The 13,048-nt window shown below is 32.4% G+C and overlaps 1 protein-coding gene across 3 annotated transcripts in view; it reads right to left on the bottom strand.

Annotated features, from left to right (window-relative positions):
- LOC123718690 (cGMP-inhibited 3',5'-cyclic phosphodiesterase A-like) overlaps positions 1–13,048 on the bottom strand; it is an 84,925-nt gene that overhangs the window by 18,870 nt on the left and 53,007 nt on the right. For all 3 annotated transcript variants that reach the window (XM_045675402.1, XM_045675401.1, XM_045675403.1), the window contains 2 exons: positions 9,985–10,116; positions 9,638–9,802 (listed from right to left, as the gene is read on the bottom strand). In XM_045675402.1, the coding sequence (XP_045531358.1) occupies positions 9,638–9,802; positions 9,985–10,116 (297 nt within the window). The remainder of the gene's footprint in view (positions 1–9,637; positions 9,803–9,984; positions 10,117–13,048) is intronic.

Genomic DNA, 13,048 nt, shown 5'->3' with positions numbered 1-13,048 from the left:
TCATGGGACTTCAACATATCACCGTCACTAGGCAGCCACCTTTCTATATTTAGATGGGAATGCACAGCTATAATGGACGTCTACACTGAGCTGCAGACAGTAACGAGATATTATACTTCACACGACAATAGTCTCATAAATCACGGACTGATCTTCTGGTACTCTTATAGATCTTTCTAATAGAAACTCGCACAATACGTAAGCCGATCGTCCACCGCCAACTAAACTAAGTAAAAACTAAACCCAGCGAACTAAATTAAGCTATGCTAAACTAAATAATGTTAGTGATGGTCAGTTTCTGCTAGAACGTTGAGTTAACCGGCCCTAATTGAAGAAGAGATGATCATTGACCAGTGTTGAGAGGAGGCCTACACAACTAAGTTAGTTCGACTTAGCTGGGCTATGTCAAACTGTACATGTATGATAAACTGGCTCAACTATGCGAGCTACCTTAAACTAACTAAGTTTAGATGGCGGTGGATGATCGGCTTTAGTATGTATTGCAAATGTAGCTTAAATAGTCAAGTTTTTGGCAAGTAATTGGATTGGCGTATAGTGGGTGGGCTAAAAAGTTCGTAGGCTGACACATAGATGGCGCTACTAGTACTAAAAAATATGACTTAGTCAGCCATAACCTTCAGAAGCGAAGTTTATACATTTGACCACTGTCGTACTATTAGTTTGTGAGTTATAGTATTTTGAGTAAAGATACTTTTGTCTGTTTGAAAATATTAGTAAAAAGGAATTTCGTATCTTAATAAAGCATTGCGTTGGCGAAAAGTCAATGCTTGGCTTGATAAACATTATTCGGACATTCCATCAAGAAAATCAACCGTTGAGAAATGGTTTCCTAAGGCGAAATGAGCACTGAGGTCAAAGTACGCAGTGGAAGCTGTTAAAAAACTAAAACATCAAAAAAGTCCACAAAAAAATTTTGAATAACTGAAATGTGAAGTTGATTAAGATAGCTAAGAACATATCAAAGAAACGTGATGGACATATCCATAGACAATCGGTCAAAAACAAAAACGAATCGATGATTCTGATCAGTGGTGTTTGAAGTTCAATTGTAATAAATCCGAATTTTTTGGAAAGATTTTTGGAGCGACTTTTCGCTCTGATAAAGAAATAATCGCCGATAATGAAGCCTATTTTGAGGCTAAAGATAAATCGTATCGAAAAATTGTATGACCGCTATATCGCTATCTAATTCTATCGCAAAAAATATATTTTGTATGTTAGCCTTTCAGCCCACCTGTTATGTATTGATATGCGCCGAGATCTAGTCACCATTGTCTGTAAACTATAATTGTCAAGATAGAATGACTATCACCACGATGTCCGTCGTTCCACAACTGAGTATTTCTTACCTTTAACAATGTATCAAGGCGCACAAAAATTTAATAAATTGCCTTCCAATTTAAATGAAATGAAGACCTATTTAAAAATTTTAAAAAATCCACACAAATATTAATATATATGTCTATAAAATCGTAACAGTTCAATAGAATAAATACGTATTTACAGAACACCATAAAATTCACTACTAGCATTTATTTATATCCGTGAACGAGCGTCTAAGAAATTATTACTATTCATTAGTCACACAATGCTTGTTGTAACATCGACCTACCTGCACTTTTGTAAAAAAATATTGATAGCAACTAATATTTTTATATATAACTTATTTTTAGATAGTTTCTCATCACGATGTACATTATTAACTTACTCTAAAATTTCACACTAAGTCAATGTGTCAACAATTCTTTGTGAAATAAAGTATCTTTAAACCGAATATAAATTCTTCAACATATATAAAAGACAATATTTTTTTAAATTTATTTACTAAAATACAAAATTGCATGCCCAAATTTGTCCGTCCACCGAACAGTCGACGTTCATTTAAATAATATTATAATGCATTTACGATGTTGAGGAGAACTTACTATAGACGTACCATGGCAAGTGGCGACACTTCTACAAGGGTGTCTTTAAATGTTAATTACATATTTCAACGTGTCTTTTAAGCAATCAATTCTCACTGACCGATATTCCTGAAAAGCCCTCGAAATATTGAGTTATGTAAATAATAATATTCGTATTAACAACAAATAGTAATATTAGATTAACAGCACAAAGCCCAATCCGCCACTCCGATAATGTACTTACTAGGCCATAATAAACCGTTGCTTACATACTATTTTAAAACTAATCGTATCCTAGGCGAGTTACCCTTATTTTATTATGGAAATTGGGTTAAGGGATTTAGGGCGAGCAGCAGGTACTTTCCCCATTCAACGTTCGATCAACAATTTTCGACTAGAATTCGTTTAGTAACTTGGTAATCTTAAATACTTTCTCTTTTTTTCGTGTATTGATAACATGTTTATAACACAATATCGCCATATATTTGCGATACTAACATTATGTATGTATTAGTCATCTAAAATATATTTTAAGTTTTTCTATTGCAATTGCTTGGATTATTAGCCAGTTTGCTTAACTATGGGAGTCAATTGATATGGCGTTCGATTCTTTTATTTATATTGGTACTTGGGCTAATTTATCACAGCCATATCACAATGGAGGTTCGTAAATGACTAAAAACGACTTGATATAAAAAGTTTATATTATTAACTACATTGCATATGGGTAAGTACGTAGAGGAGATCTTTAATAAATTGACAAAATTTCAACCAACGCAATGCAGGCAAGGCTCAGCCTTTTAAAAAATCTTGATTTTTTACTAACGATGTAATCCATTAGCAGCCTTATTTTACTTAAAAATAAGCAGAAAAAGATAAATGTTTGCTTATTTTTATCAACTTCTCAATAAAGAACTCGAATCTTGCTAAGCCTCACTAAAAGACATGCTTCTAAAACGTCAACATATTTTAACAGAATTTTGAATATTAATATCATCTAAATTAAATTTTCATAGAATCTCACCCAAAAGGAGCTGGATTCGAAAAGCATTTTATTATAATTCAGATACTACGAACATTAACTATTAAACGACATTAATAATTACGAGATTTTATTTCTATATATATTTTATATGTATAAGTAATGATTCTATAAAATAAATATACTAAGTATAACTACGAAAAACGATTAGTTACCAAATTCAACTGTGATTTAATTTCCAAAAAAAACAATAAATTACGCTATTCGTTATTCTAACAATTTCATGGTTGCCCTGCCCTATATTTTAAAGCTGGCGGAATATATCACCCTTGTGCCTCTGATGATCATGTAAAGCTTGGTACTAGGGTCGTGTCGGATACACGTCCCAGCGTTGTATGAGAGTTATACACAAAGCTGTGTCCTCATATAGTATATGCATAACTATCAATATACTACATTAATCTTGTTACAGTTGTCGTAAATAATTATATTTAATTATATATTGACACTTCGTTGCATTATAAAAATTTAACATAATTAAATGAAAAGGAGAGCAACTGGCCAATAATATTGTAATTTATTAATCAAGTCCTTATATCATATACCACACGTTTTCTTAATTATAATAAATTTAGTATAATAATATGATTGTCTTTTGTTAACATAGCTTTAAACGGATTGAAGCTATGTATTATTATTAAAAACTTATAATTATTTACATGATTTAAAAAAATCCGACGTTGTGCGTGACCAAAAAAAAAGTGTTTTCTTCATAATGATATGAGTCATAATGTAATGTAATATGTTCTAACGTTTAATACAAATTTTCACGTGGCAGAATATCCGAAGTTAAGATTGTACCACCATAACATGTTCACGATATTCTTGCAAATAATAACTTATTGTAAAATCTGTTAGTTAGAGTCCTTTTAAAATGAGGACTATTTCATCGCCTTAGTCGAAACAAAGCCAATGTAATTTCGTCGATCATACGATGATATTGAACGAAAATAACTTAAAACGTTTTTCAGTTCACCACTTATAGAGATAGGACTAGTTGTAAGGCTTTTAAATGCTAAAAATTTTAGGCTATATTTGATTTAAGTAACAAAGTCTAACGAATAAAATATAATATTATTTTAAAAAGATTACCTAATATATACAACGACTAAAGCAAGTAAGAATGAAAGAGGTGTTGCCTAGATTTCTTTCGTATCGATGAGTTTTATCTTTGGTAAAAACTTTGATAAATAATATATATTTGATAATTAATAAATCCCAAAATATTACAAACAACCTACACCATCTGGTCTTCCCGAAACAATAATTATTTCGCTTAGAGTCGTCTGCACTTAAGTAATATGCATTACCGACAACGCCACAATAAACTGGCTAAGTAGTATATTAAACGTCAGGTTACGGTTTCTGAGTTAGGGGAATGTTTTAAGTAATGTAAAATGAAATATTCACAATCTATAACTCATCATCGCATCGCCAATGACTTAGTATATCGCTGCTGCTGCCTGAGTGAGTACTTTTGCTCACCTTTGCTTAGTTTCAGTTATCAAGAGTTTTATTTATTTTTATTTCTATCGACCTTATATGGCAACTCTCGCAATAATTATAACCATACGTGGGTTAATCACTGACACAAAAATGTATTTTATATAATAACTAGCTGACCCGGCAAACGCCGTTTTGCAATGTATATTATTTCCAGGAAACATGCTTTTAGTTCAATAAAAATAACCTTCTTGGAGAGGTGACAATTAAGCGTTGTATGTATTTTTGTTTGCTGTATCATAAGAAAAAAAAATGTCTAAAAAATAAAAATAAAACAATTTTTTGAGGTGGACACCTCGTATCACTGAGGGGTTTGTAAGATTCTCTTACTGGATGCATAAAAAAAATCATAAGCATCGGTCGAGCCGTTTCGGAGAAGTATGGGAACAAACATTGTGGTACAAGAATTTTATATATATATAGAGATGTAATGCATGGATAACATATAAGATCATCTAAAATATTTCAAAGTACAAAGCTTCTCTATTGTAGCTAAGCGTTTTACAATTTCTATTTTCTATTCCTTGTACGTGAAATTCAATAGATTCCGAGCACGCCCTACAAATTACTCAGTTTGGACGGGTTAATTAATAGCGATCAAACTACACGTAAAGCTTTTTCCACATAATGAACACGTTCGAGTTGTATGAAATCCACATAGAACACTTCGTGTAACACTTGATAAGTATAATATATTAAGAGCCTCGTATGTAATGAGGAACCGACACCAAAATGACTAAATGCAATATTATTCGTTGCCTAAATACATACAATTTTGGTAGAAAAATTCACCGCCACGGTGTGAATAAAATTCTAATATTTGCACATGAAACGAGTGTGTTGTTGAAGGCGGGCAATTAAATATATATTTATCCATCTTGGGCGTCGACGGAGGCAAACATGGCAGATCAAACGAGCCATTTTATAAAATACATACGCTAAAATATTTTTTATATTCAGAGGATATCTTATTAACTGACATAAAAAAGGAGGAAACGCATGTTCAACTGCAGACCTTCGAAACTTCATTCGAGTGAAACTCAGGTGGGATTAATCCGAAAGATGTTTAATGTTTTTGGAAGTTGTTTGACCATCCTCGTGCTTTCAATTAGCGCGTAAAGTCTTGTTTCTGTACTCGTAATAAAGTGGTCCTGTCACACATACAAACTGTTGCCTTTTACATAATACAAACTATTACACTAAATATATAACCAGGATAAATATACTGTAAAATGTTAGGAAAGATACGGTACTTAGCCGTCAGCCAATTATATTTTTCCTTGACGCTTCGAAAAATACGTGTAAAATCTGAACCTCGTAGCAGTGTCGTATTTGATTACTACGCGCTGCCAGCTACGAGTCCGTCTCACCTCTACGTACAATTTCGTAGCTGATAATGAATTTAAGTACCTAAGGTAGGCCAACAGAGAAATCTGCGGCACTTTTTCAACTAAATTTTGTAAAAAAAAATTATATCACAGTAACCTTATATACTGGAATATAATTTAATTATATGTAATATCATAGCTCACGTATATTAAAACATTTATTTAGCAGTGTTAGCCTGACGGCTAGACGTGTCACTCTCAACCCCTAGTTCGTTCGTTTAAACCATGACTGTGCACTAATAAATGTGTATCTATCTGTGTTGTGAATACATGTTTCTACAGTGAAACATCTTGAGTACTGGAGGAAGACATCTAGTAACAAATCGACGATTATCTAATAGATCCTAAGATCAGGTCGCAGTTCTAAATGTTTTTCTAATACTATTCGAAGATTGTAACCTACATCGTAAATATTACATTTTCCAAGTCCCAACAAAATTAAAACCTACACGGAACTACAAATTATAAAACTGTACATTAATTATCTCAAAATGTTATTCCCACTCAGTATATCCAAATATTACGCGTGCTCAGCTAGAGACAAAATCTAGTTAAAAACTCTTGCAAAAGTTCAACGCGTGCTTTTCCCGTTTTTATTCTATTGCGTCGGAATACGGCATTACGTGAATTAATAATTAAAACTTTTCCAAAGCGGAAAATGTTTTCATACACTTTTTATTTTCTACAGAACGCGACAGTTTCATTTCATTTCCCATCTTCACAAACATTTAAAAGCTTTGATCTAAAATATTTCGGATATTAAATAAAATTTAACAAGTTTCAAAGACTGAAATTTTCTAGTATTTATCGTGTTTTAAATTTCAAATATGAAAAAGCAATATATTATATTACATTAATAATTTTATTAGTATAAAAATAACATTTCTATCATAAATTAATATAACAAAAAACAATAACTAACCTTTAAATATAATTTTAAAAAATGAATGGCTAGGTGATTAGCTTTCTGTGCCTGACGTACTCCGTCGACTTGGGTTAAGGCAAGCCGATTTCCTCCTGATGATTTCCTTCACCGTTCGAGCGAATTTTAAATGTGCACATAGTAAGACAGTTTATTGGTGCACAGCCGGGGATCGAACCTACGACCTCAGGGATGAGACCCGCACGCTGAAGCCACTAGGTCAACACTGCTCTATAATATAATAACTAAAACTGCGTGATGGAGTAGTCAAGGACCTCCAACAAAAGGTTTTCGAAATTGTACGCAAAAAGGCCGAGATAGATTTTCACGGCGAAGTTTAAGGCCTATAATTCTGTAAAGCCATAATACCCCAATTAAATAAGATATTAGAGCAGCTGTCAAATTTAAGGAATATTATATTTAATTTTTTGAGCAATTTTACATCGTCATAAAATGCATCCATTAGCTTTCTAAGTTAATCCTTTCTCGAATACGTTGTGACATGTCTATCTGAAGTCTTGAAATGAAAATATGACACATATATGTACATTTGCTTCATACTTTTGTTAATCATGTTTATTAAAAATATATAACGTTTTCACGATAAACAAATGGTAGAAACGGTATGTTCGTTTTACGCATTTGGAATCTTCAAATTTAAAAATTGTTACGTAAACAAACATTATATTTAAATTATACACACGCCGTACAACTACGATGAGTTCTGACCAAATACTTACTTAAAAAAAGTAGTATTAGCCTAGTGGCCTATTAGTCCCAGGTACCACTGCACCAGTTTTAAATACATACTGGAAGTAAGAAGTAAGAGGCTGATCTTAGCGTTACCTAATCCTATAAATCAGTACTCCGTGTGATGACGACCTAAAAAGACATACAAAATATCCCTTATACGTGGAATTCATACCTAAAAGTAAAAAAAAGTACTCCGCGATAGTATGTCTATTATGTCATATTAGTCGGATGAAAACAGGACGCAGCTAGCAGCAGATAAAGCTTTGAATTGGATGAAATGTAAAATTTCAAACAAACAAAATTCTCAAAGCGTTTTGACTTTTTCGTACATTTGTTGTTCAGTATCAAAAATTTCTAACATGTCGTTAATATTACTTTTAATTATCAAATTGCTCTTGTAGTTCTATGAACTAAACATATTACATTTAAATCTATTGGAGAGAATGTACCAATTTGACATATAGTTTAAAAGTACTCTTTCCCCTTTAAATGAAAATAAAAAAGCCTCTAATTTCCTACCAAAATATACGACAATTATTGGTCAACTATTATGAATTATATAAAAAAATAATATTTATAAGCACGAAACTTGAAGACGGTCGGACCAATCGGAGTAATAATATGAATTTTTATTAAGAGAAAAGTTTCAGAAATTTCACAGAATAACCTTATAACTAGGATCCTTTTTCTGTAATTCTGAACACAAAAGTCTAGGTATATCATTCTTGATGGTTTTCAGGATGACCGTGCAAGTCCGGCGCATTCCTCCCTTTATTTATAATATAGTATTTATATACCAAATATTAATAAAAACTAATTGCACCGCTTTCAGGATTATACTTATCTTCTTTCATACCAAATATTAATAAAAACTAATTGCACCACTTTCAGGATCTTCTTTCATCAAAGCGTCAACATATTTGACAAAAAAAGACGAAAAAGATTAAATATTGCTTCTCTGGTATAATTTTTAAGAACAAAGGATCACGGTTACTATAACCATACAGCGTTATGTAACCTACCTCTACAGACCATCCACCAAAAATATTTTTATTTTTTATTTTTTTAAAAATATTATTACAACCGAAAAAACTTTACCATTAAAATAGTATCGCATTATTTCTACATAAATACATTTAAAAAATACACACGTTTTTATTTAAATGTATTTATGTGCAATTACACCAAAATAAAAATTAACGAGTAAACATGCACAAAATATTCAACTGAATTAAAACTTTCATAATAATGAAGTCCATAAGAATAGGCATGTCCGATGCACTAATTAAACTTCACAAATGCACGATGTACTGTGAAAACTTGTTTCGCGGAGTTCGGGCCTTGATGGACTTATAATAGATGCTCGAATTATCCGCAATCATGGCTGATATCTGGGTCAAATATAGGTCAACACTTCTTTGTAAACACTAATTCTATCTGATATCATTATTGCAAATCTATTATGACTACGTTTTATACCAATGCAATTGGTAAAAGCCGAATTTTACTCGCTGACTTAGTGGTGAGCACTGTAGTACTATAAAAATCTGGCAAGAGGCTATTTTTTAAATAAGTTACTCTAGGCGGCCACAAATTAGCGTTTCTACTATGGATTATGTTTAAGAAATAACAAATGTACATATTTATTTCATAAAGCTTAGAAGGTTATGTTTAGTATCGAATCAATTTTATTTGCAATTGATTCCAATAACAATATTGCATGAATGGCTATAGTATATTCTAGAATGTTTAACTACGATTCAAGAAAATCTTTTGTAATAGAATGTTACATCTTACTTAGTCTGCTCCACTCGGCTGAAATCTATTTCCGTAGATTAAGCACAAACAATCAGTAATTCGTATAATTATCGTAATAGTACAGATATTATACAAATTATATATTATATATAAAACTTGAGTATCATTTCCTTTTTTGACTAAACAGAGGTACAATCATACATCATTCGAATAAAACTACCGAAGTAAAAACAAAAAGTATGGAAAATCTACGCATTCGAGCTCTCAAAACTTTAAAGTTAAGTTGTATTATCCAGTGCGGCCTGTCGTCTATTGTCTAGCATAATATTATTAGCAAAATAATTACCTTAAACTGGCTCAGGTACTCTTGCTGCCGGGTAATGTCTGTGGCGAGGATCAAAGAGCTGATCTGTCCTTCCAGCTTGACTTGGACGTCACGGTCCAACAGCCCACTCTCGATGAGACAGCTAACCGCAGAGCGCCAGTGATGATTCTCCAGAACCGAGGTGTTCTAAAGGCGAATATATATTTCTGTATACTTTATTAATGCATGAGCATTTTAAGAATATAATACGACTCACTTTTCGGAATGAGCATACGTAAACGGCATTCGTAAATTGTAAAAAATGCATTACAAATATATAACACCAATTTGTTAAACGACTATATATGTATATCTTATATCAAAGTTACCTGGTACAGGGCAGCGAGATGATTGGATGTGGCAATCAGAAATGGTTGATTCACGCCCGGATGATCCATGTCATGAGCGATAGCAGCCAATAGAGATGCCATTATCTCCACTGGTTCCAAGTGCTCACGGATCTATGAACAATGGGAATTATATCACTTGGTATCTTTGTCTCGATATCAAGCAATTACACGCCATACTCTGGCAATTTTATTGAATTGTAAAGTATATGTATCACGTGAACACAAAACAATTTATGAACTGTCATATTTTTATCTAAAATATGTGAATTGTGACAAACTTTAACACAGCTGTAATGACTGGGGATAAATCGTTCTAGTTAAAAAAAATATAATAATTTATTTTTTATGACTAAGGGTAAGAATACATAATATTCTATAAGCAACGGTAATTTATTTGAAGATTGAAATTTAATGAGTTATATTCTGATTTATTGATTATTTATTTTTAACGGTATTATAGAAATTTACCCTTTTATAGCAAATTTTAAAGGGTAATCAATATATTTATCGAAATAGGGCAGGTAGTGAACGGTCGAAAACACTACAACACGCAAAATCGAAATTATGTTTGACAGTCAAGACCCAGTTAGGGTTATTGCGCCCTGGGAATGAGTTTGTGCCACTCTCCTAACCATGATGTATTGGATAGGCTTGTTCATTCTTCCAGCAAAGTTAATAACTAGAACAGAATAATTTATCTTAAAAAGTAAAGATATTAAAAAAAAGTATTTTCTTAAAGGTAACTCCGAAGGTTCTCTTTAACCAACAGGCATTGATAAGTCAAAATGGACAGCTTTGATTTAGTAACCCCTTCTGGCGCTGGTGCAGTCTTCCGACATGCAAGTTCGGCAGTTGCCAAGAACTTGCATAGCGCCTAGACGTCTCAATGCATTTATATACGAGTACTTGCCAATTCCACTGAACATTATCGCTGTTTGTGCAAATCAAAGTGTCTAGTCTTTAGTATTAAACTTTGTTTTTGTTTTTTTAATGAAGATGTCTCGATACCGTGCGAGCAATAATATATTTTGTATGTGAAATAAATAAAGGAATATAAAGAATTGAAAAAAAAAATGGTTGCCAACGTTAGATTATCTGAATAATCGAGCCGTGGTATCCCTTACATATTAACTACATCGAAAATAAAGTATCCTGTTAAACCAACCGCGACCAATGGACAAAGATTTACGAAGATTTTCCTTATAAAATCTCGAAATAGACATAAATAGATAATTTTCCACGTCCCTACATTTTCTATTGAATAATCTTCAAAGAGCCTCTTGGCACAATAAACAAATCCTAGAATTAAACACTGAAGATCCCAAGGCATAAATAGGTACCGTGATATATTGAAAGCTTTATAAGGAGGCAGATATGACAATATACAATTCGCTTATATTCATTGGTTGTCGTCCATACAAAGTTGGAAATCCAAATTTAGATTTATGTATAGTAAATATCTATATATTTTTACTTTATTACATATTGTAACAATGCCTTAAACAAGATTTGTTTACTGACGAAAAAACAATATTGTCCTCACATGAATAAATAAATGTATTTCTCAAGCGACAAGAACTTAGTCGTGATATTCTTTTCTATTTACATAATCATATTGAATATCTCTTGTTTTCTACTTGCCACCTGTCAAAACTATTAATATATTTTATATAAGTTTGATAACTTAAAGCAGTGTTGGCCTAGTGGCTTATGCGCGCTTAACCCGAAGCACATGCCGTTCCGCTCTGCATTTCCATATTTCACTAATTCTGAAAAGTACCAAACAAAGAATGATTTTAGAAATACAATCGCGATATCTACCCTTGAGTAAGACAGCGCTTTTGAATACTTTAAGTTCTCTCTTTTTAGCACCACCTCATTTTAAAGTGACCTAAATATATGACAAAAGCAGATGTGACACCTTTAACTTCTCACGCGAAAAGAGTGCGACTGTCTTGTTCCAACGGATTCTTCAAACGGAAGAAGTTACGTTACATCAAACGTCATTTAATACGTTACTAAGTTTTGTACTTGGCTTTATTGAGACGTGAGGTTAATATGATTCTATTTACGCGAGAATCATAAGGTTAAAGTTATACATTTTACTTTGAATACAAACTGTAAAAAGCAATTAAAACGTTATTTTTTCTACATACTTTCAAATGCATACATTCATGTCAATGGCGCTACAACCTTTAAGGAATGGGCCTCATTTCTGTTTATGTTCCGTGATCATCTCTAATAGGCACGTTAGCGATCAACCTTCTTCGACGCATAACGTCGACTTTTTGGGTCTAAGGCATGCCTTCCTTGTTTTCCTTAACGGTACGAGCGAGAGTTTGCGAAAATAGACGGAATTTTTATTGGTGCATAGCCGCGGATCGAACCCCAGGGATAAGCGTCGCACATTGATACCACTAGACCAATACAGCACTTTTAATTACTTTCAAATTCCAGTGAACATTTACCTACTTAGATACCACCATTATACTTGCCACATAGTATAAAATTTAGAGTGTTCCTTAAGCTCAAATATACCTGCATCAAATTATTGATTATATCGATATGACTTTTTGTTTCTGATATATTTGTGGATACTATCAAACTGTATGAAAAATAAAATGTTCCTCAGGTCTGTATATAATATTAAGTCTTATTGATACGTATTGTAAATAACAACGGAACATTACTGCATCCTAAATGTATGTACATTACGTTAAACAGTATAGTAGTACAAGCTACCTTTGAAAAAATTGTTCATTTATTCGATATTAAGAAAATAATGCGGCCCATAAAAATTGTATACTAAACAAAAATAGATTCGATTCGATTAGAATACACTCAAAAATTTAGATGCATTCATCTCGTGCAGTAGTTCATAAACATCTCTATGCAATAGTTTTAAAATAAAACAAATTCTATAAACTTCTTATAACTATAGTCAACCCACACCTTCGTTTAATAGTCCCATTATGCATCTCGATCTTGCTTCAACGACCTCGATTCTCTTATATGCAACGTTCATTAAAACGACGCCGCCGAA

The sequence above is a fragment of the Pieris brassicae genome, chromosome Z (assembly GCF_905147105.1).
Source record: "Pieris brassicae chromosome Z, ilPieBrab1.1, whole genome shotgun sequence".
Taxonomy (NCBI): Eukaryota; Metazoa; Arthropoda; class Insecta; order Lepidoptera; family Pieridae; genus Pieris; species Pieris brassicae.
The sequence above is the reverse complement of the archived record's forward strand: the minus strand, read 5'-3'. Positions and strand labels throughout refer to the sequence as shown.